At 41.1% G+C, this 24,559-nt stretch overlaps 1 protein-coding gene across 1 annotated transcript in view; it reads right to left on the bottom strand.

The window, feature by feature from the left end:
• Window positions 1-4,299: 4,299 nt before the first annotated feature.
• LOC147033489 (uncharacterized) overlaps window positions 4,300-24,559 on the bottom strand; it is an 87,831-nt gene continuing 67,571 nt past the window's right edge. The window contains exons 14-19 of the mRNA XM_085851615.1: window positions 23,861-23,971; window positions 19,892-19,984; window positions 15,290-15,348; window positions 14,341-14,411; window positions 13,592-13,650; window positions 4,300-7,219 (exon numbers count right to left, since the gene is read on the bottom strand). Coding sequence (XP_085707741.1) covers window positions 6,642-7,219; window positions 13,592-13,650; window positions 14,341-14,411; window positions 15,290-15,348; window positions 19,892-19,984; window positions 23,861-23,971 — 971 coding nt within the window. The 3' untranslated portion in view covers window positions 4,300-6,641. The remainder of the gene's footprint in view (window positions 7,220-13,591; window positions 13,651-14,340; window positions 14,412-15,289; window positions 15,349-19,891; window positions 19,985-23,860; window positions 23,972-24,559) is intronic.

Genomic DNA, 24,559 nt, shown 5'->3' with positions numbered 1-24,559 from the left:
ATACGGTATGGGTAAGTTGTGTATACATTAGCAGCACGATGAAAAACAATGAAGTACGCTGGCATATTACGTGGTACGTCTAGTACGTCGTGAAATTTCAAGCATGCTGAAAATTTTACGACGTACTCGATGTATGGCTCACAAGTTCCGCATACGCTGGCATAAGTTCTCGGCACGCTCCGCAATCGTTTACACACGTCGGCCACACGTTACTTGTAAGTTACTCATAAGTCGAAACACGTCGAGGTAATGTTTAGCATACCTGAAACTTAATTTTTAACCTACGAGTAACGTGCTTTGAACCTAGTAGTAGCGTGCTTTGAACCTATGTGTAAAGTATCTCAAATGCACATTGGCGTATGTGGACGAATTTGATTGACGTCTTCCGGACGACCACAGAACTTACTGACTTGTTTATAACTTACAGCTACGGTATAATGGCGTTTTGTCAGCGTTTAGGGGAATTGGTATGTACAAATGGGCTTCACAAGAGGAACCCGTCAGTGTTCCAGACTCCATGTTGAGTAGAGTACTACGCCAGCAGTAGTAGTAGTAGTCGTAGTTCGAGAGAATTTAGTGATGTCGATGTTATTAGTAGTAGTAGTAGTAGTTCGAGAGAATTTAGTGATGTCGATGTTGGTAGTAGTAGTAGTTCGAGAGAATTTAGTGTTGTCAATGTTCGTAGTAGTAGTATTAGTATTAGTCGTAGCAGTAGTAGCAGTTGTAGTTCAAGAGAATTTAGTGATGTCCATGTTATTAGTAGTAGTAGTAGTAGTAGTAGTAGTAGTAGTAGTAGTTCGAGAGAATTTAGTGATGTCGATGTTATTAGTAGTAGTAGTAGTAGTAGTAGTAGTAGTAGTAGTAGTAGTAGTAGTTGGAGAGAATTTACTGATGTCGATGTTGGTAGTAGTAGTAGTAGTAGTAGTAGTAGTAGTAGTAGTAGTAGTAGTAGTAGTAGTAGTAGTTTCAAGTAACGTGTTGCAAAGCGTGAACAACGTTTGTGAAGAGTGCTTACAAAACGTTACTCATAGATTAGAAATAAGTTTCGGGTACGCGAAACATTACCTCGAGGTGTTTCGACTTATGAGTAACTTACAAGTACGTGTTTCAACGTGTGTCAACGATCGCATAACGTGCCGACAACTTATAGCCAGCATAGCGGAACGTGTGAGTCATACGCCGGCATACGTCGTAAAATTTCAAGCATGAAAAAATTCGAGGAAAACCCAAAAGTTCAACGTTTAAAGCCAGCATACAACGACGTATGGCAGTGTGTTTCAGCGTGCTCTCAATGTTATCAAAACTTACCCATAACGTATTCGACGTGTACCAGCGTTTTAGACAAATTTTCCAAAAATCGGCATAAGCTGGCGAAAACGTCAAGGTGTGACTGGGCCTGTAATGAGGCCTCTTTGGTGTTGTTTTTATTCTGTACCCTTTAGTGATCCTTGATGGAGATCATCCCTGCCGTCGGTCCACTTGTTCGTTTTCCTCCATCTTTTCTCTTCTTAATTCCTGTAATCTTTATCCTCATCTATCAATAAACAAAACCTACACCCAAACAATGCTGTCGTTTTGATTGGGAAAATATCAGAGAATTAAACTCAGCAAGGTGAGTGTGTTCAAGCTTTGCAGGAATCCCGAGAGAGCAACCAGGACCACAATCGGAGCCACAAACCACGTTCAAATGACGAATTTATCATCGCTTTGTAAACTCTTCTTCAAACGTGCACATTACTTGTAGACATGGAAGCAGATACAGGTGGACATTTGGCCCATCATGGTTGCACACCCACCCCCATTAACCATCAATTTCGAAATCTTGGTTCCTTGTGCAGGTTCCATGTTGCGAGAGTGGTCTCGTGGCCACGGTTACAGGAATCGTTTTCCATTGTTTTTCGAATACAAGGTGGATATATAAAAGCTGTGCAGGGTTTGGCCAAAAATTTGAAATTGAGAGTACTGCCCATCATCAACTCCTCGTCGTTTTCCCCAATGATCCAGTGCGTGTGTGTGTGTGTGTGTGTGTGTGTGTGTGTGTGTGTGTGTGTGTGTGTGTGTGTGTGTGTGTGTGTGTGTGTGTGTGTGTGTGTGTGTGTGTGTGTGTGTGTGTGTGTGTGTGTGTGTGTGTGTGTGTGTTTCATTCCCCATTGATCCAGTGTGCATTTTATTTCCCATTGATTGACGTCAATTCCCCCCCCCACCACCTCATTATGCATGATGTGGTTACGACGTTTACAATGCCAGTGTGTGTATCATTCCCCATTGATCCAGTTTGCATTTTATTTCCCATTGATCCAGTGTGTGTATCATTCCCCATTGATCTAGTGTGCATTTTATTTCCCATTGATCCAGTGTGTGTATCATTCCCCATTGATCTAGTGTGCATTTTATTTCCCATTGATCCAGTGTGTGTTTCATTCCCCATTGATCCAGTTTGCATTTTATTTCCCATTGATCCAGTGTGTGTATCATTCCCCATTGATCCAGTGTGCATTTTATTTCCCATTGATCCAGTGTGTGTATCATTCCCCATTGATCCAGTGTGTATCATTCCCCATTGATCCAGTGTCTGTTTCATTCTCCCATTGAATCAGTGTGCATTTTATTTCCCATTGATCCAGTGTATTTTTCATTCCCCATTGATCCAGTGTGCGCTTTATTTCCTATTAAGCCAGTGTTAATTTCATTCCCCAATGATCGACTATGTGTTTCATTCTCAATTGATCCAGTGTGCATTTTTTACCCATTGATCCAGTGTGTGTTTCATTCCCCATTGATCAAGTGTGTGTTTCATTCCACATTGATCCAGTGTGCATTTTATTTCCTATTTCTCCAGTGTGTGTTTCATTCCCCATTGATCCAGTGTGTATTTGTGTGTTTTATTCTCCACAAGGAAATACAAACCCATTGCTTGGCTGATGAGAATATTAAAACTGGGGGGAATGGCGTTGGGGGGTGATGAAAAGCGGGAATGAGGAGAGCCTGACGAAAGCGAATCCAGGAAATGGGGGAGAGCGAGGAAGGGAGGAGAGTGAAGTCTCATCACACCTCACCATAAACTCTTTGGGGGGGGCGATGGGGGTGAGAGCCAGGAGGATGACGAAGAGGGAAGAGTAGTGAAGAAGGGATGGGGGTGTTAATGGACATGCGTTTCATATCAGAGGGGGCCTGAGGGAAAGTGGAGGGGTGGGGACAATGGTACCCTGATGCTGGCATTAGTACAGGAATGAACGAAATTGGGTACTTTCAAACAGCACGTTCAAACGGCTCACAGTCAACAGTGGCCAGACATCCGTAGGGGGTGGATGGTGTGAAAGAACAATCATTATATTCATGTATTCTCAATTATAATTGTTGCTGGTACTTTATAAATCTAATTTTTTTGCGAGAGTCGAATTGGCTGTCAGTAATGTTTCCCTTTTCCCAAGAGTCTTTTGACCTACATATACATAAAAGGAATGTCTTACTATGAAACAGGGTGACCTAGTTGATAACACTATAACTTTTGCCATGATTATGTCATTCTTTCCCTCCCATCCAATGTGGACAGGTATTGCAGTTTGAGTTATTTTGCCTAATGCTTATCAACGAATCCTGCAGTTGAGTTTGCAAATGTCTCCCCTCCCATTCTTTGGAATGTCAAGTTGTGTATAAGAGTTATTGCTTGGGACTTCTGTTTCAGTGAAGTCTATTCAATGTTTCAGTGAATCATTGAACGTTCTTCCTCCATATGTACGAAATTAAAGATTCTCCTTTGGTATGAAGATCCAACTTGTGAAAATTAAGTTATTTTGCACCACAATTGTCTTTGGAAGGAGGTAAGCATGAGGGAGGGGGAAGGGAAGGAAGGGCGTTTTCCTTCAATTGATGAAAATGCCGCACTCGTGTTTGTGCTTTTATTTAATTTCCAAACATTCGCTAAGCTCGAGAATCTCTCAACATGAGACAAAAAAATGAATTAATCCGAGTAGCTCGGGAGAGTTGTGTGGTGGTGGAGTTGGTTTGGGAGGAGGGTAGCATGAGGAGAGGGGAAGGGAAGACAGAGTGAGGGAAGGGAAGGGAAGGCAGCAAGAGGAGAGGGGATGATGGATGCACGATGGGAGGGGGAGGTTGTGTCAGGAGAATGGAAGGCAGCGTGAGGGGTGTGGTAGGGAAGGCAGCGTGAGGGGAGGGAATGGGTAGGCAGCGTACCTGGGTATTACCGAGGTGATAAAATGCACCCAAAACAGCAACGTATTCTTTTTTTAACTTCGACGAGATGAGATTCCAAAAATAAAATTTACATATATTTTTATTCTGAATTTTTCAAAAGAAAATTTAAATATATTTAAATATATATTAAGTTTTTTTTTAAATCATGTGACAGTGTTGGATCATTCGTTCAAAGACAACAATTAATTACTCAGTTCCCCCAGCAATCAATGCAAGCAAATTGAACCCTAGTTTAACATCCCATCCTTGGGTGTGAGTAGTCAGTAATAAAAAAGTTGTGGACGAAACATCAAGGTGACAATTACCAGTTGGGTTGATAATTATGAAACCTTGAAGAAAGTCATGAAGCTGGCTGTCCCGTCTCATAGATTCAGTTGGTGGACGTCAAATGTACCATGCTGTCCTTTATGAAGAGTCCGCAAGCTATCGCCGATACCCTGAAGGAATTCCTAATTCCTGCTCTCACCTCAAAGGGGCACTGCATCAGCGGAACAGCCATGTTCCCAGCAAATGATGCAACCAGCATCCATGTGCTGCATATGATAGGAGAAGGAGGAACTTGTACATTGTGGCAGGTTACACGTGACCCGAAATCCACTTGATCTACTTGGCTATCAGGTGTTATTGCCTTTTGGTCCGAACGACCGATCTCCGCACTGTTATGAAATAAATGGCCAAAGAATTCCGCTCTGAGTGGTCGGATAACCAATTTTACTTTCCACGTAAACTATGGATTCACATGGTTCACAAGTCATAGGAAATCCATGAATGCAACGTTGACCGAGGTCATGTAAACGACAAACACAAATTCATTTACAGTGCAGTCTCATCACAGCCGGTTATCATTTCACATGTGACAAAGAATGCACCTTCTGGTATTCACGTATTATGTTCACATATTCTGATATTCAAATTTGACACACATCCATTGATCATATCACTGTTCTTAACAAACATAACAAAATTACTATGCTTGTAAACTTTACCCCAGCACAGAATGTAATTCCCTTAAACAGAGGCTCTTACATTCATTCTCTGCTCAGAATGAGATCGTTAAACATGAGGGCAATACCCCTGGGCACTCACCTTGTGGATTAATGATATTGAGGAGGAAGTCAACGTGGGATAGAATCATCAAAATGCACCAATGTTATAGCAAGCACCTGTATTGGGGGACCTCCCCCCCCTTCTGTCCGTACATTCCTTTTGAACCCGATTATTTAAATCGCATGAACAAGCTTTGGTACATCAAGGGTGATGAAGGTTGTGGTCAAGTTCCGTCGGAATTGGGTGTGAAGTTTCGGAGAAGAAAGCGAATACATGTTTTGGGGAGCCACTCCCCTACACCCCATAAGACCCCAATTTTGTCATGTTATAAACAAACTTTAGTACATCAAGGGTGATGAAGGCTGTGGACAAGTTTAATCGAAATTCTGTGTGGATTCAGGGAAGAAGGCAAATGCATATTTTTGGGGGGGGGTGGGGAACCCCCCATCCATACACCAGCTGAGACTCCGATTTTTTTATGCCATGAACAAACTTTAGTGCATCATAAGTGATAAAAGTTGTGTGAAAGTTTCATCAAAATTGTGTGTGTCGTCTCTGAGAACAAAGCAAACGCCTATTTTAAGGGGCAACCCCATCATAAACCCCCTCAGTCCCCCTATGTTGTAAATGGTGTGAATAAAGTTTGGAACTTCAGGGGTGATGAAGGTTGTAGTCAAGTTTCATCGGAATTGTGTCTGCAGTTTTCGAGAAGAAAGCTAATACATATTTTGTGGGCAAACCCCCCCCCCACCCCCATTACACCCCTTTAGACCCCGATTTTTCTAATGCCAGGAACGACTTTGGTACATCACAGGTGATGAAGGTTGTGGTCACATTTCTTCAGAATTGCAAGTGTAGTTTCTGAAAACAAAGCAAATCCCTATTTTGGGGGCAACCCCCGTCACCAACTTCGGGCCCGATTTATTTAATGCCATGAACCAAATTTGGTACATACACGATGTTGAAGGTTGTGGTAAAGTTTCATCAAAACCGCATGCCTAGTTACAGAGAAGAAGTTGGAAGTATTTGTCGATGGAAGGACAGATGGACTGACAGACGGACTGACGATGCGCCATCCAATAAGCTCCTTTCAGGAAAGCTAAAAAGTGCGGATGTTTCTGGTGTCTTTAAAATGAAACTCTATATTAAAGAAATGTTGATTTACTGATATCTTTTCTGATAAATATGAACTCATATGATTTAACCATAGTCGGCAAACACTCTTTGCAGAGTAAAATGCAACAAGATAAAGTGTTTGAGAATTTTAATACCTTCACAATATACACACACACACACACACACACACACACACACACACACACACACACACACACACATTCGTGACTTGTGACTGAGCATTAGCATCCCATTGTTGACAATCACAAATGGAACATCCCTGGGTAGTTATCCTCGAAGCATTGAAATGACAAAAAGCGCAGAGCATCACCAACATTGCATAACTTCAATGCAGGACTGAGTGGCTCCTTTACATCGATGTGGAAGGTGTGCATAGGCCAGGAGAAACTATAATCAATAGCATAAAAGACGAGATCCCCTTGGTCACAATCCAGACACAACCCGAGATGCTTAGGATCTCCCAGCATGTTCAGGTTGGTTTCAGAGCCATCATGCCAAGCTGTGTATTTCCCATCTTGTTTGGCAACACACCACGAGTTGTCATTCCAACCCAACGAGCATTCCCAGCCACCCCCAATCCGGTTCATGGACTCAGACGCGATGCCAATCTCATAATCGCGGGCCCGAGTGACGTCCACTTCCCAGTAGTAACGGCCAGAGAAGAAACCCTCTTTGGCTAAAACCTGTTTACAGCTGGTAAATCTGTGTGGGTGTTTCGGGTACCGCTGATCGATACCGCTCATTGATGCCATTGAATGGTCTGAAGAGATCACAATTCGTTGATTTGCAGAGTTTAGGTCGAGAGTTGGATAAACCGCATCTGCAAGTGAAAACAAAAAAGTTGAACAATTAAAATGGAAGGTCTATGAGAGAGGGAAGATAGAAGGAAAAATGAATTATAAAACAGTGGAACTGAAATGTGTTTTTGTTGGTCTGACAAAGAAGATAGAAAGTGTAATTCTTGTTTAATATGAAAGATATAAAGCAAATAGGCAGTGAAATTATTGTGTGTATTGTACAGAGTTAAGGAAATCAGGTGTGTAACTCTTGTTTTATTTTAAAGAAAGTAAATGTGTGGTGTAATTCCCCTTCTCAAGTTTATTGTGACCCCTCCCCCCTACCGACCCCTCTCTCTCACCTCTTTTAATTGGGATTCGCTAGATTCCCCTTATTGTCGGGTTTTCCGTGTGTGTGTGTGTGTGTGTGTGTGTGTGTGTGTGTGTGTGTGTGTGTGTGTGTGTGTGTGTGTGTGTGTGTGTGTGTGTGTGTGTGTGTGTGTGTGTGTGTCTGCAACGCGATGCTCCACAGCACAAACCAGCAAACCGATTTCGATGAAACTTGGCGAACAAGTGCCATATGGCCTGGGAGTGTGTGCCTTTGAGTTTCGTTGCTAAGCAACCACCCGTTGCTATGCAGCGGCCGAAAAACCGTTTTAAGAACCCAAACGGTATTTTCAATACTTGTCCTACAGTTTTGAATGTGGAGAAACGAGACTTCGGAATTAAACACTTCGAGATATTTAGAAAATTTTACTCGAGCCGATTTTTGATTTACGTTTTATTTTTCAAATGGTAGCACTTCAAAAATAGGGTGTCTATTTGTATGTTTGTATGTAATGGACAGCTCTGGAGGCCAGAGGAGTCAACCAATTTTGATGAAACTTGACAGGTAGGTTCATACAAGGATCTAGTTCTATGCTTTTGAGCACCGTTGCTATGGACCCCACCGTTGCTTAAGGCCCAGTCACACCTTGACATTTTAGCCAACTTATGCCGATTTTTGCAAAAAATTTGTGTAAAACGCTGGTACACGTCGAATACGTTATGGGTACGTTTTGTATATGTTAAGACCACGCTGAAAAACACTGCCATAAGTGGTAGTACGCTGGCTTTAAACGTTGAACTTTTGGGTTTACCTCAAATTTTTTCATGCTTGAAATTTTACGACGTATACCGGCATATGACTCACATGTTCCGCTATGCTGGCCAAAAGTTGTAGGCACGTTTGCGATCGTTGACACACGTTGAAACACGTTACTTGTAAGTTACTCAGAAGTCGAAACACGTGGAGGTAATGTTTAGCGTACCCGAAACTTATTTCTAACCTATGAGTAACGTTTTGTAAGCACGCTACACGAACATTGATCACACATTATGCAACACGTTACTTGAAAGTACTACGACTACTACTACTACTATTACTACTACTACTACTACTACTACTACGACTACCAACATCGACATGACTAAATTCTCTCGAACTACTACTACTGCTACTACTACTACTACTACTACCACCATCGAAATCAATAAATTCTCTCGAACTACTACTACTACTAACATCGACATCACTAAATTCTCTCGAACTACTACTACTACTAATAACATCGACATCACTAAATACTCTCGAACTACTACTACTATTACTACTTTTATTAATACTACTACTACTACGACTACTACTGCTACTGCCACTGACATTGACATCTACTCAACATGGAGTCAGGAACACTGACGGGTTCCTCTTGTGAAGCCCATTTGTATATACCAATTCCCCAAAACGCTGCCAATACGCCATTATACGGTAGCTGTAAGTTAGAAACACGTTCAGTAAGTTCTGTGGTCGTCCGGAAGACGTCAATCAAATTCGTCTGCATATGCCAATGTGTGTTTAAGATACGTTACACATTGGTTCAAAGCACGCTACTAATATGTTCAAAGCAAGTTACTCGTAGGTTAAAAATTAAGTTTCGGGTATGCTAAACATTACCTCGTGTTTCGACTTATGAGTAACTTGCAAGTAACGTGTGGCCAACGTGTGTAAACGATTGCGGAGCGTGCCGAGAACTTACGCCAGCGCATGCGGAACTTGTCAGCCATAATTCGAGTACATCGTAAAATTTTCAGCATGCTTGAAATTTCACAACGTACTAGACGAACCACGTAATATGCCAGCGTACTTCATTGTTTTTCATCGTACTGCTAACGTATACACAACTTACCCATACCGTATTCGACGTGTCCCAGAGTTTTAGACACATTTTTCATAGGTCGGCATACGCTGGCTAATTCGTCAAGGTGTGACTGCGATGTTGACACTTCCAATTTTCAGGTGGTTATGATTTAAATCGGCGAGCGGCAGGTTTTTAACAGAGAATGCCACGAGTTCGTCGGCGATACGTGCAGCGCACTATGACTAAGTTAAACTATCGTTGGGCATAGTTTGTGAACGCCGACAACAGGCTAAGCATTCGTTGGTATAAGTTATCTTTAACACAACGAAACGTTCTTTGCCCGTTACTAATACGTTATGCATATGACCAACACGTTATGAATACGACCAAAACTTTAAAAAAAAAACTCAAAACTTCAGCGTACGCCAACGTTTTACGTGCGTTTTTATACGTTGCCATTCCTGGCTAAAACGTCAAGGTGTGACTGGGCCTTTAGCAACGGGACTTTGAAATTTTTGAAAAATAAAAATAAAAAAATCCGAAAATCAAAAATCGGCTTCTGCGCTTCTATGCGCACTACAATCAACCTCTTTGTCAAAAAATTTCAGCCCGATCCGTCAAAAACTGCATGACTAGTATGCAATTATATAGAGACCACCCATGTCGCCTACCGGCTTGTTGTCATTTACACTTTCCTCCATCTCCACTCTGAGGAGTGCAAGTTGGCAAAATACGCAACAGGAAAAATCTTGCCAGGCAGAGGAACAATTGTATGTGAACCAATACGTCTTGGCAATGAATCTTCGTCGGTGGATCAGTCAGAATGAAAAGCATCGTATCCAGCGCTTCGATCTGAGCAGATCCCTCATCACCTACCGGCTTGTTTGATTGTCAGTTTGTTTGTTCCTTTTCTTTTAAATCCTCGCTTTCCCCTTTCTCTTCTTGCTGTGTTCCATTCAGGTTGTTTGCAGCTTGTTCACCCCATGTGTCCTCGCCCTTCCCCATGATCTCACTCTCACTTCTACTCTGCTGTTAGTGTTTTCCCCTTTTCATTTTCTTCCATTTTATTCTTCTCCAACTCTTCCACAGCCTCAACCCTGTGAACAAAAACTTATTGTTTCAATTTTTGAAACAGAACGTGTATTCTCAGATCACCCAGTTCCACAGGGTTGTTGTAAGGGAATTCGTTCCAAATGGAATGTGGAATATTTTGGGAGTTTTCCAGAATTGTCCTTTGGCAGCAGAATAGCAGAGAGCTGTGGTAACTCCCCATAATGTAAAATGTGACAAAGTCATCAACCACTTTCTTCTTTAAAATATTAAACCCTCCCCCCCCGCCCCCTTCCCAGTCCCAAATCCTCAACCCCAATTCTTCAAACCCCCTCCCCACAAGTCCTCAAACTGCTCTCTCAGCTCTCTGCTCCCTTCTTTGCCCTCCCAAAACAACTCTCTGTCCGTGTTTCACCTTTCTTATTCAAGTCTTCAACTCCATCTCCACAATTCCTAAATCTGCAAACCCCCTCCCAACCCAAAGTTCTTAATTCCCCCACAACTCAAAACCTCAACCCCCCTTCCCAAAACGATTTCCCTTCCCTGACCCCCCCCCCCGCCAACCCCACCCCACCACCACCACCACCACCACTCCAATTCTCTGTACTACACTCCCCGTTTCTTTTTCAAGGCCTCAACCTCTCCCTTCCCTACCTCGTAGTCCACAAAATCATCACTAACTGTTAAGACTGCTAAGGTTTCTCTGTGAAGCAATTCAAGGAAAAGGGAATTCTATTTTAGACAGAATTGAGTGAATAGTTTATGTTTATTTATATTCATTCCCCACTGAAAATGCAAGTAACTCGAAATTACATGAATATTAATATTTGTAGACCTCCTCACGCACTGTCCAGACCCAAGAGCTTTAAAATGAGGCATGATGAATGATGTGGTAACGACGTCCTCAACACCATCCCATCCAATTTCCAATATTTATTTCAGAACAAACAAACAAACAAACAAAAACTTTATATTTCACTCTGTAATGATTCCCATTTCCACTAAGTTTCCTTCTGTTCCTGGTTCATGTATTCTCCCCTATTTCTCCAAACTGAAGACTGAATCCACATTAAATATAAACACTTCTTTAAAAAAAATAAACTTTTTAAGAATGCATTTCAACCCTTGCATCTTTTCACAAATGCTGCACGTAATCTTCTTCTCCACCACGATGTAGTCTTCTTCTTCTGCTACTTACCCTTCTTCTTCTTCCTCAAAAGGATTATTTTTTGAGGTGTTTGTTTGCTCTGCACCTCATTCACAACACCCCCTCCTCACCTCCATTCCTCCAGTGCAGCATTTCTCCATGCGTTTGCAAACGTTCTTATCTCCCACCAATGATCTTTATCTCCGTTTGTCAAAGCTGGCAATCTGGAATCAGGAAAAGCATCCACCCCTACCCCTCACACCCTCAAAGTTACATACCCCCTTTCTGTATCCCTCCTCACCCAACCTCGCAATGCTTCCTCCACACCTGTCCCTTAAAAACCTTCCCCCACACCTCACACACTCAAACCTTCACCTGCACCCAACACACTCAAACCTCCCCCCCCCCCCCCCGCTCCCCCGCACCCTGCACACTTAAACCTTCCCCCACAGCTCACACACACAAACACTCCCATGCACCCCACACACTCAAACATTCTCCCACACCCACCCTAACCAAAACCTCACCTTACCCCTGCAAAGCATCCCCCCACCTCCCATTCTGCACCATCACAATGCCTCCTCCCCCTTATCTCTAACTATGTGGACCTCAAACATCCGTGGTCTCCTCTCTTACCTGCCACATCTCAAAAGTCAGGGCACTGCCGGTAAACAAGACATCATCTGTTTAACATTATCATCTGTCACAGGATGTAAAGCCTGGTGTTGATCAAATGGATGGGGTGGTGGGCTTGGGCTGCCTGAGTTCAAATCCTGCTTGCTGTTGAGTGAATACCAGGTGGGGTTGATTCTGCCTGTCATCCTTCTGAGGTTGGTAAAATGAGTGCCAGCTTGCTGGTAACCTGTGTCGGAGTGGCGACCTGTCCAGGAATGTGCCCAATAGCCAAGGAGAATGCTTTGGAAGCACCAACACTCTGCACAGAGTATGGCCTCACTGGAATGTCACAGGATGTCCATGACTCCTTTGTGTCTCTCCCTGGTTAATGTCTTTTCTAACTTGTTAGGCTTGAACCACATCCTGGAGGCAGAGTTCCACTTTACATCAATAACTCACCCTTGTACTGCCCTTGTACTGTCCTTCTACCTTCCAACCCCCAGGGTACCTCCTCATTGCAAATTTTCCTCTGCTCCCACTTCTTGTTCATCTGTGTTGTGCAATCCTCCAAATCGTGATGGCTTCATCTGCATCTCTCACACAACATGGCCAAATTTTTAACCACTCATCCCAACTCTCTCTTCTTCATATGTGGCAATTTTAATTGTCAACATGCAACTTGGCTGGGTGTTGATACCTCTCTCACCAGCCATGGCACTTCAGCAAAGGATTTCTGTGACTCCATGGGACTGACTCAATCTGTGAACTTTCCAACCTGGATTTCTCCCGTGACAATTAATCCTCCCTTCAGGACTTTGTGATGACTAACTTTCCTGCAAAAGTCTCCTGCTGTTCCTCTGCTCTAATTCGTTAATCTGATCACATGCTTTTGAAAGTCAACATCTCTCGACCTATTTTGTTCTGAAGAAATTAAGTGTCTGTTTAAACTCTGCTGTTGTAACTTGTACTGCTCAGTTTTGCGGGGAAATTTTTTTCCAATCATCATTGTGCAAAATCTCCATCTGTTGAAACAATGCCTTTCGTTGGTTGTTGGGACGAACAAAGTCGGCATCGTGCTTCTCAAACCTGTCCAACCTCAAAGTCAGTGTATAGCTTTAGAAATCATGTGATTCTTATTGACAACATACTAGTCCATTTGTTCACTGTTGTTGGCCTTAGTGCCTCATCACTGTTGCGGAGGTGGATAACCTACAATTTGTGGAATACTGTGATGATGTGATGATGTCATTCTTTTCCTTTTTATAATTACTCGTGCATGGACAAAGTTTAAAATTATGAGATAAGTGAATAAGCTGTGAAAGTATTGCGTTTCTTTTTAAAGAGATAAGTAAATAGACTGTATCATTACCCCCTCCACACTCCCTCACCACAGTATAAACTCCCTTATTTCCCATTACACTACTTACACCTTCTTCTCCAGCTGCTCAAGTTGTTCTCCATAGCATCTCTCTCATTATGTTCATCACTAGGTAAAACATGGAAATACTGAGAAGACAGAAATTTGCATTTGAAATGCTTTATGATTTAAACATTGTGATTAAATTCCTTCACTTATATAATAGTCAAGATGATGATACAAAACCTTCATAAGCCCCCACCCTCCACCCCTCCCCTTGTGTCCTCCCCTACTACTCATTCTTCCCCATATCCCTTATTTGTCCAATTAGCCTCGATTTTGTCCCTCATCCCTGTTCTTCTCCTCCACCATCCTCAACATTGAACACACAAAAAAAAAAAATCCAGATTTTATTTCTTTATCCTGCCGATGACGATGTGTTGCTCAATTGGTTCACACATTCCTTTGGCTTTTAAGCATTCATATGTGATCATCATTGTTTTAGGATTAATTTGGTGCAAGTCAGTGATATACTTGACTTGACAGTGATATATGGCAGTGCTGTTTTACCACCTCACTATTTACCAACAACTTGCGCTGTCTGCGATTTCAATGCCAGGTTGTGCCACTGCCATGGTACTGCGAGTCATCGCTGATACTGTTCCACCTGATTGAATGCATTTCAAACCAGAATTTTATGAATCATTTGGTTTCCTGTTTGCTGAGGATCAGAACTGCTCCCAATGCAGTACCCCTGTAGATTAGAATAAGAATTTGATCAGTGTACCAGAAATTTTTATCATCACGTGTCCAACTTACAGTAGTGTACTGACTTCAGTTAAAAGATTCTCAGGATCTTCATCCACATTCATTCTGGAAAAACGAAAGTGCTGCAAAAACACCAGAGATCATGTATTATATAAGATGATCTATAAACAATGTTTTCGTTGTAATATAGTCAAAATTGAATTGTGATATTTAGGAGACATTGGAATCTTGTGAGTCATCATATTTCATTCATGAAATGAAAAGATGAAGAAAACAATTAAATCCTGGGAATTTGACATGGGCAGTTTGCATCAAATAGAGTTTATAATGTAATTGCTTCCACCACTGATTTGATTCTCAATTTGAGTGATTACAGGTGTATTTCATTATGTTAGAGCATTTAAAGTGGAAATGGTTCAAAGAAACTAACCCTGGCACCAACTACGTCACATTATCCCATGTCCGTTTTCCCTTTGAACCTCCACTACATCCATAAAATATATATGATTTTAAGAACTCAAATTGGTTTGGAGCATGTGTTCTCTATACTGTGCTTCATGTATTCTCTCTATTCTGCTTTGACGTTCCTTTTACTCTGACTAAAACGAATGACCGAAGCAAAAGCAGTGTTGATGTGGCTTCCCAAACAGTGGATTTCCCACAAGATAAATTCTGGGACCACTTTCTCATATCTAAAAACTTTGGAAAAGCGAAACCTGTGTGCCAGAAAATATGTGGGTGATTCTTTGTAGAAGTACAAGATAAAGACAATCACTGATAAATCCTGATACAGTGTGAAAGAAACTGCTGAAAAGTTTTGGAAAGGTTTAGCAGTATAACATAAAGGGAAGAGGTGAAAATATTAACTTTTGAGAACAAATGATAAGATGGGTAATATAATGTGGTCTTGTACTAAAAGTAAGTGATATACTTTTACAGATTGCTTGTTGGAGAGGTGGTAGTAAAGCATAAAAAATAGAAATGAGAAAATCTCATGAACCTGGCACAGAACCGTGCAACACGGCAATCCTTCCTTTCGAGATTCTTTTTGTATTCTCCCTGAAAAATCAGAAGAGATTATTATTTCATTTTTGACAGCGATACGTAAGAAACATTTTCAACAGTGATTCAGTGTGTGTGTGTGTGTGTGTGTGTGTGTGTGTGTGTGTGTGTGTGTGTGTGTGTGTGTGTGTGTGTGTGTGTGTGTGTGTGTGTGTGTGTGTGTGTGTGTGTGTGTGTGTCAAACAATGTGCAAATTTGACAAATTAACACTTTTTTTAGCAGTCAGAACTGCTGTTCAGGTCAAATCTGCATTTTGCATTTTGAAATTTGGTTCAGGTTCTGATATTCTAGAGCTTACCACAATTCAGCTGTTATGCTTATAAATATACAGATAGTTGTAGTCACATTATTTGAGACTCCGGACATGTATTTGATACTTATTAAACATTTTCTGGACAGTGAGGAGTTTCCTTGTTTTGATATCTAGTTTTTTTATTTTCCGATTGTGGGCAGTTTTCTATTTCACAGCGAAATTGGAACACTAGTACTGCAAGTTGGTTTATGGCTTTGATTTTATTTCTTGGAGAGAGGTATGTTTTTAAGATTATCCTCGTTTTTTTATTGGCAATTGTTTTGTGCATTTTTTGAGACATAATAGGTGGCCCTCTTCTTCTCCGAGGCAGTTTCATGATCCTTTGTTGTCTCGCTACTATATTGTTGTATTTAGGTTGATTTTTCATGTGCGCTTTTGTTGGTCAACCTTGCACGAATGTGTACTTGACGCACTTATCCAGGCCAAATTCCATTTCGATGTCGTTGGAGTATCGCTTCACTAATTTCAGTTGTTCTGTCAATTTTACGTCGTTCGGTGGAAAGAGTTTAAAAACATCCATGTACAGTCGATGTGTCACCTTTCCTATTCCTTGGAAATTCCTGACATTGATTACTCGGATATATCATGACCTTGTTCATTAATGAGTTTACTTCGGGGATCCAGAGTCAGACAAAACAGGAAAAGTGTGGAGTTGGGGGAGGGACCTCTTTCAGATTCTGCATCATATCTTCACTCCTGGTATTTCAATATTTTCTTCTGAGTGCTGCAGAATTCGTGTGGTATTCCACAGTTCCATTGCTTCTCAACTCGTTTGATCTTGTGTGTGCGTATTTGTGTGTATGTGGACGTGTATGTGTGTACGTGTTCATATGTGCATGCCTGACTGTGCGTGCATGTGCATGCATCCAAGCCATAACGTTTTTACTATTTGAGCTTTTGTCATCAAATTTTTTAACAAACTCTTGCAATGAGAATATGTTGAAGTCTCATTAGTCATTGTGTCTAAAGGTCAAGATAACATTAAATGCTCCATTTTCATTCAATTGACTTAAAATTTGAACAGAATTTGCATACTGGGTGACCAAAGCCTATTGATTAAGGTCAAATGGTCAAGGCCACATAAAATCATCAATTTCCATCCGATTGGCTTGAAATTTGAAAATCTGCATGTTGGGTGGTTTCATTGATTCATCAATCAAAAGCATGAAACCAATTGTTTTTGAAGTCAAAAGTTCACAAAGGTCTAAGTCTCATCAATTTTCATCCAATTGACTTGAAGTTTGAAAAGGGTTTCCATATTGGGTCACTGAGCCTATTGTTTTTTTGAAATCGAAATATCAAATTCCAAGGCCACATAAAATCAACATTTTTAATTCAGTTGCCTTGAAATTTGAACAAAATTTGCATATTGGGTCACTGAATTAGTTCTCCACTCAAAAGCTAGAAGCTAATTGTTTTTTGAGTTTCAACAGAAAATGTCATTGCAACTGGTTTCACAAATATAGTCCAAGAGTATTAGGGTTTAACCTGGACATTTTTGGTAACAAGCTGATTTTTTCAGGAAAGGTCCAGGAATGTGTGTGAAATAACATACTAAAAGTCCTGATGAATCCTCCTTGAGCGTTTTCCGCAATCCAAAATGGCGTCCAAAATGGCCGCCATTTCCTGTTTTTCTCATAACTTTGCAAGTAGGTTTACCTATAACACATTTTAAATGTCTACACATATGTTTTGAAGTATAAGGAACTCAATACAATACATATCGGAAGATTTTGAAACACACAAAAACGAATAAAACCGCTTAAGCTCTTTCAGAAATCCAAAATGGCGTCTGAAATTGCTGCCGTTTCTGGTTTTACACCAAGGTACTTCAACACGCACTTTAAATGTCTTAATATATGTTTTGCGACTCAATGAAATGAATCATATACTTATTGGGAATTTTTCAAAAACACGCATTTACCAATAAAAACACTTGAGCTCATCCTGAAATTCAAAATGGCGCCCGAAATGCCCCTTTTCCTGTTGTTGTTTTCTCTTAACTCTGCAACTAAGTAACCCAATAAAGCACACTAAAATGTCTTTATATATGTTATGGGAGTCAAGGAATCTAGATAAATTCTTATTTGCAGATTTGAAACACGCATATATATACCGATAAAACTACTTGAACTAGTCCCAAAATCCAAAATGGCGCCAAAGATGGTTGCAATTTCCTGTTTTTCTCATGACCCTGTGACTAAGTTACCTCAATATGCAGTTTAAATCTCTAAATATATTATGTCTTGAGAAATAAGGAACTCATTCAGATACTTTGAAGTACAAAGGAAACAATAAAACCGCTGAAGTTCTTTCTGAAATTCAAATGGTGCTCAAAATGTCCGCCACTTATCAACACACTGCTGTTTTAGCCTGTTTCAAGAGGCAAAGACATTCAAAAGAAGATCATGCTAGAGATTCAAACCTCAAAAGTTTCAGATGAATCTTTACCTTACGCATGCACACACCTAGTTGCATCAGTCATTGTCTTCATCGTCGGATGCTGTATCTTCAATGTTGATGTCCTCTGAAGTTGGGGTAATATCATCGTCGGCATCTATAAGAGTTGGTGCTGTATTGTTGCAATTGAGACCACTGCATTTACTGCACATTGAGGTACAAAAGAGCCCAAGTTTCTTGCAGCTACATGTCATGCTTCTGCAACCATCTGGTTTACACCCACATGCCACCATGTTCAGCAAAGTGTCGGGTGCAACAGCAATGTCTGTTTCTACCGGGGTAAGAGTCCCATCCTGAAATCGCCAGCCCCATTCTGTTGGAGATAAGGAGTTACCCATCCATTCCTGGACGGTAAGATAGGCGCGATATGAATGTTGCTTTGCTGCAGCACTAGTTGGAGGTAGACTTTCTAGCTGAAAGGATGAACTCAGGGAACTGCGACCGATTGCCCGTTTGTATGCGATGTGACGGTAGTCATCAAGAGATTCAAAACTGCTGGCTCCATAAAGCTTAAGAATGAAGCCTTCCCCAGCTTTTTCCACCTCGTCATGGGTGCTTCCACTGTTTGTGAAGGTATCCAGCAAGTCGTAGTCCCGCTTCTTGTGCACCATGTTGAAAGCTTTACGCTTGCCCTGACGATAGATCGCAGAGACCGTGTCACATCCCGTCACAGCATGAAGAAACATCAAGTGATTTCTTGTGTCCCCTATGGCATGCTGAATCTCATGAATGTTGAAGACCGTGACAGGATTACTGCGGCATAGCATGTACACATCTGTGGAAGAGGTTGCCCGAGAAACTAGCATTACCAGTAAGTCTGTGTCCGTACCAACGACAGCAACTGGCACATGTTCTGACTCTGCCAGTGCTAGTGCTGTGGAGACAATCAGGGTGTCGGCGTCTGCTTCTGCCTGGACTTTTGGAAGAACTCAAGAGGTCTTATTGGTACTTGCGTGCTTCAGCATCTCTTAAGATGTATTCTAATGAGTTCCTCATACTTCAAAACATATATGTAGACATTTAAAGTGTGTTTTGGGGAAACCTGCTTGCAAAGTTATGAGAAAAACAGAAGAGGCGGCCATTTTGGACGCCATCTTGGATTGCGGAAAACGCTCAAGGAGGATTTATGAGGACTTTTAGTATGTTATTCTAGACATATTCCTGGACCTATCCTGAAAAAATCAGCTTGTTACCAAAAATGTCCAGGTTAGGGCCTATTTTGACCTAATGCTCTTGGACTAATACTGGTCTATGACCACTTATTTGTTTGTTTGTTTGACTTGCATGCACTCCTGAAACGCTGGACCGAGTCAGTTGAAAACCACTGGTTGTTCAGGCGGTGTGCACAGGAAGGTTTTAAGTGTTAAAATAAATTTATAGTCTCTGAGGTTCAGGGTGGCTCCAATTTTCTCTATTTGCCGAATAGCACCACTACGAGTGGGATGGGGCTATTTCAAGTAAAAAATGTAATTTGCTAATTTTGGGGTAATTAACCAATCCATAATTCTGCTGGATGAACCCATCCACTACTCCTTTGCTGGAATTAGCAATGACTATTTTTGTTTCACAGTTGGAATGGATAAGTAGAGGAATGAATAAACAGGAAAAGAGGAGTTTTTATAATGACCTTCCTTTACACAATTTTACAATTGTCATTTATGAATGTACTGTATAATGTATACTTTATGGAAAATTGTAACCTTCACATGATTATGGAATAATAAAGCAATAATGATGTAATGGTTCCAGAGAAGTTTTGAGACTTACTCCAAAGTAAAAATAATATCTCGCACAGGACTCCAATCAAAAGGATCCAAAACAGCAATGGATACAAGTCGATGTCTGTAGAAACAGGTTCACCTTTTGCAGGGATGAAGATAAACAAAAATAGCTTCGTCAGTGAGATCAGGGAAAATTAATTCCAAAGATAAGAAATGCAGAAGATTGATCAACAGCAATCGTTTCATGACATTTTTCTCGTTTGCCTTCCATAAATTTCAATTACTATTCCAATCTGCAGAACTTTTGTCTCAAAAACACAACATTGATGTTCATTTTGTTTTGCAATCATGAAAAGCACTGATCCTTTTTAGGGCTGGCTTACTGACTCTTACTTCACACTTTCCTCGAAGCATAACACACATTCAACATTTGCACCTGTCCTTACACCCCAGATTACATTCTCTACTCTCCTCGTCTTTCTCCCCCTTCTCCTTCTTTCATTGAGACCAACATAAGCCCGTTGTCTTATGAGTCGGGTGGGCAATAGGCTCATCGTACCCCGACAACTTTTCTCTCCTTTCCTCCATACCACTTCACTACCTTGTTTCCCTGGGATGACTGAGGTGCCTGTGTTGTAGAACCTTTGACGAAGTGACTGACTCAGACTGTGCTACTGTGAAAGGGGTAAGAGCTTTCTTTTGCGGCACTGCTTATAAATTCATGCTCCTTGTTGAATTCCATAAACTGTTTCCCAAACTGCCCAATTGTCATTTTCTATTGCTTGGAATATAGTGTGAAGATAGTCACAGGGAGTTCAGCCCCACCATTTCATCGTGGCCAGCCTGTAACCAATGTTCCACTGTAACCAATGCTCGACTGTTTTGATTCATAGCAATGGAGTTTTTGGAAACATCGTCCTTCTATGGGTGATTCATTTGCTGGTAAGGCAAAGCGGGATTTGTATGCTGGACCCTACCTAAATTTAACATCTCAGACGGTGTCTGTGGTTGCTTAGCAACCCATCAAGCCACGGAGTTATCCACGGTTCGTCGGCTTCAGGGTCATCGGCCTGGAAGTGGGTCTGAGAACTCCCCTCGTGACCCCCACCAGAGGCGAATCCGTCACAATATATACATACACACAGATACATACATAGATATTACATACATACATACACACATACATACATAGATATTACATACATACATACACACATACATACATAGATATTACATACATACATACACACATACATACATACATACATACATACATACATACATACATACATACATATAAATGCCCAATTAAATATAGTAGGATTTCAATGAGTCCAATTAGTATTCAAGCACAGAACATTTATGGTTAACCATCCTGAAATTGCCACTCTTTGATCTAAATGCTGAAAATTATGTTTAAATGATGATTTGAACAATAGATAGCACTCGCAGAGGCAGGTTAAAAGTGCCTGGTGAGCAGAACTGAATCACTGTAAAGTGTAAATACACAGACACACAGCACAGGTGCAAAACGTCTTATTTAGCATTCATACGTCATTTAAAAAGTCGCATATTCTCCTTGGTCCTTTTTCTGTGGTGTGTCTGAGGCCTTTAGGAATAGATAACCAAGGATCTACTGATCGTCCAATACCTAGGGCAAGTATCTTTGTGAATAAACTGTGCACATAATAAATGTGTTCACATCCCTTGTTCTCCCTCACTGTTTATTTTAGGTTTCTGTGAGTGATTCAAATTTCCTGATCACAAAACCGCTTTGGAGATCAGTTGTCTGTTGAATGATGCGGTGGGTTGAGAACGGTCAGCGGCAAAATAAATCACCCCATGACCAGCACAGTCCAGCACAGTCCAGCACAGTCCAGCACACAGTACTGCCATTTGTCTTCTAGGCATCATGGAGTACCAGCACGTTCCTAAGCCAGCTCAGATGTTCCACCAATATATAGTAGCTTTGCATACAGGCCTGTGATACTCCTTGGAGCATCCGAACCAGTGGATCAGAGTGACCGCTTTAACAGTGGTTTTTCAGGATTTGGACCAGACAATTGGGCTTGCCTGACAACTACACTGAATGTATATGGAAATACATATATATATATATATATATATATATATATATATATATATATATTTATCTATCTATATATCATATATATATATATATATATAAATATATATTGTTATGGAAACATACCCCAGAGGAGAGCATACATGGACACATAGGTGACCCATGGATTAGTTATTTCATTGGTCTTTGTGTAGATCGTCCTTGCTCCCTTGTCGAGGTGTTGTTCGGTGGGCATGCATTGGTTAGGTTGCATTTCCCGTGTGTAATGTCTTCACTCCCCCACACACTGTTTCGTTCAATGTCTCCTTCTTCACACCATTGTTCTGTTCAATCCCTCTGTTATTTTCAATCATTCCTCCTTTTCCCCATCAGTCCATTCCCTCCCCTCTGCCTTTCTCAATCCACCAATAACCTCCCCTTCACCAAATATTATTTTGACAATCCCTCCTTCACCCCATCAGTCTTGCATTCAACCACGTGACTATTTGGTCATCTCTTGGTTCGGCGGAGTCCCTCTCCATTTTTACTCCATTCTTAAATGCATGTTCATGGCATGCGATGCTTGGTTCGTGGTCTACGGGATGGTGCTTCTCGCATGTAAAACAGTACATACAGTGCAGGGGTCATGTTGTGCAGGTGGGGATGAGCGGAGGGCTCTCATGGTGGCCTTGGATGCGTGAAGGGAGGGCAGGAGCTGTATTGAACATTTCCTTCGAATGACGTGGCATTTCCCACAAGCCAATTCATGGACCCACTCCCATCGGCTGCGGACCAATGAGGGACAGGGTCGCACGAGCCGGGATGAAAAGCACTCGTGAGAGGAAAGGAAAAAAGGATGAAGAAGGCTGAGAGATGGGGAAGGAACGTGAGAGAAGAGGAGAAAAGGGATGTGAAGATGAAGAGGTCAGAAGCAGATGGAGAAGGCTTGTGAGAGAAAAGAAAAAAGTGTGTTACTGTTCGGGTGAAGAAAGAAAGGTTTCAGGAGCAGTTGATGTCAAGCTTGTGTGGTGAAGCTTCTGATACTGTGGTGAAGCTTGTGTGGTGAAGCTTCTGACACTGTGGTGAAGCTTCTGACACTGTGTTGAAGCTTGTGGCATCAAGCCTCTGATTTCTGCACTTTGGTATCACTGAAGGTGGATGGAGGTTATGTTTCACCCGTGTATGTTGGCTTATCTGTGAGCAGGATATCTCAAAAAGTTGTGAACGAATTCAGACCAGATCCAGCCCATCAGTGGGATACAAATGTAAACTGTTCAGCGTGGCAGAGGTATGCTCTCCACTGAGTGCAGTTGTAGTATTTGTAGTGTGATGATTTTGACTGACTTCCAAACAGATGAAAGATGACCTGGGACAAATGAGTGTGAACAAAGTGGAAAGACGATGTGCAGGAGCAGAAGAGAACGTTATTTGGGAACTTGAGCTGATCCTGTCCATTACAGTTGCATATTCAGAGTTGAAGGTTGCCAGAAACTTCTCCACATTCTCAGGTGCAAAGGACAGAGTCGAGGAGCATTTGAGTGTCAGTGGGCATACTGGGGACAGAGAGTGAGGCATCGAGGACAAAATATTTGAAAGACTTAACAATGAAGGCACCACCCGTTATTTGAAGAGCGAGACAAGGGGGAAGATGAGAGGAGGTGGGGAGAGGGGGAGATTTGAGTTTGTGAGATGAGGGGAAGCTTGGAGAGAGTTGGATGAGGGGGCTGCAGAAAGACAGGATGTGAAGAAGAAATGCAGATTTTTTTGAAACAACATCAATGATTTTTTTAGACTTTTTCTCGTTTTGTTATTAGATTTATTTCCAATGATCTGAACATTGCGGAAAAAACACATCGACTTTTTCATTGATTTTTTTTTCTTTCAACTGAATCCTTCCTCTAATCTCATCATTAAACATTTTCTAATTAAACACAAACACCATTTCCTTACCTCTTGGAGACTCCTCCATTCCACACTTGGTTCCTTTCCTGTGGTATCCTTCACGGCAAACACATAGTCGGTTATATTCGATGTGACAATGTCTCTCTTCAACCTCACTCTCTGTGGAATAAAATGATAAACATAAGAGATCGAGATGAGAGAAATATATATATATATATATATATATATATATATATATATATATATATATATATATATATATATATATATATATATATATACATATATATATATATACATATATGTAATCATCATTGTTTCAGCAAAGAGAGGTGCAATGGGCATGGTGTGTTACCTTGGCTTATACTTCAAACTGGACATGTAACAATCTTTGAATAAAAAACATTTGTTACAATTTGTTAATTATAAAAACTTTTATATTCCTCACTGACTTAACCATTAATTTTCATGAATTAATATCTATCACCCTTTCGACACAATGGAGGATTTATCACCTGAAGGTTCACAAAGGAATATTAACCTCTGCAGGAAGCAAAATGAAGCTGATGTTTCAGGAGGTTTTTCTTGCTCCAATGAAGAGGAAAACTCCGAAATGGTATATAGCTTCACTTTTCTTACCAGGACAGTTGAGGTAACTTTAACAAGCATCAATTGAAAAAACCCATCCTTTGAAATGTCGACCAATACAAGCCTTCATAAACTCAAGTGCCGTATCATTTTTCTTTA

This window comes from Eptatretus burgeri, chromosome 2 (genome assembly GCF_056783735.1).
Source record: "Eptatretus burgeri isolate ZD-2024b chromosome 2, Ebu_testis_v1, whole genome shotgun sequence".
Classification (NCBI taxonomy): domain Eukaryota; kingdom Metazoa; phylum Chordata; class Myxini; order Myxiniformes; family Myxinidae; genus Eptatretus; species Eptatretus burgeri.
Note: the sequence above shows the minus strand (reverse complement) of the source record. Positions and strands in the feature narration are given on the sequence as shown.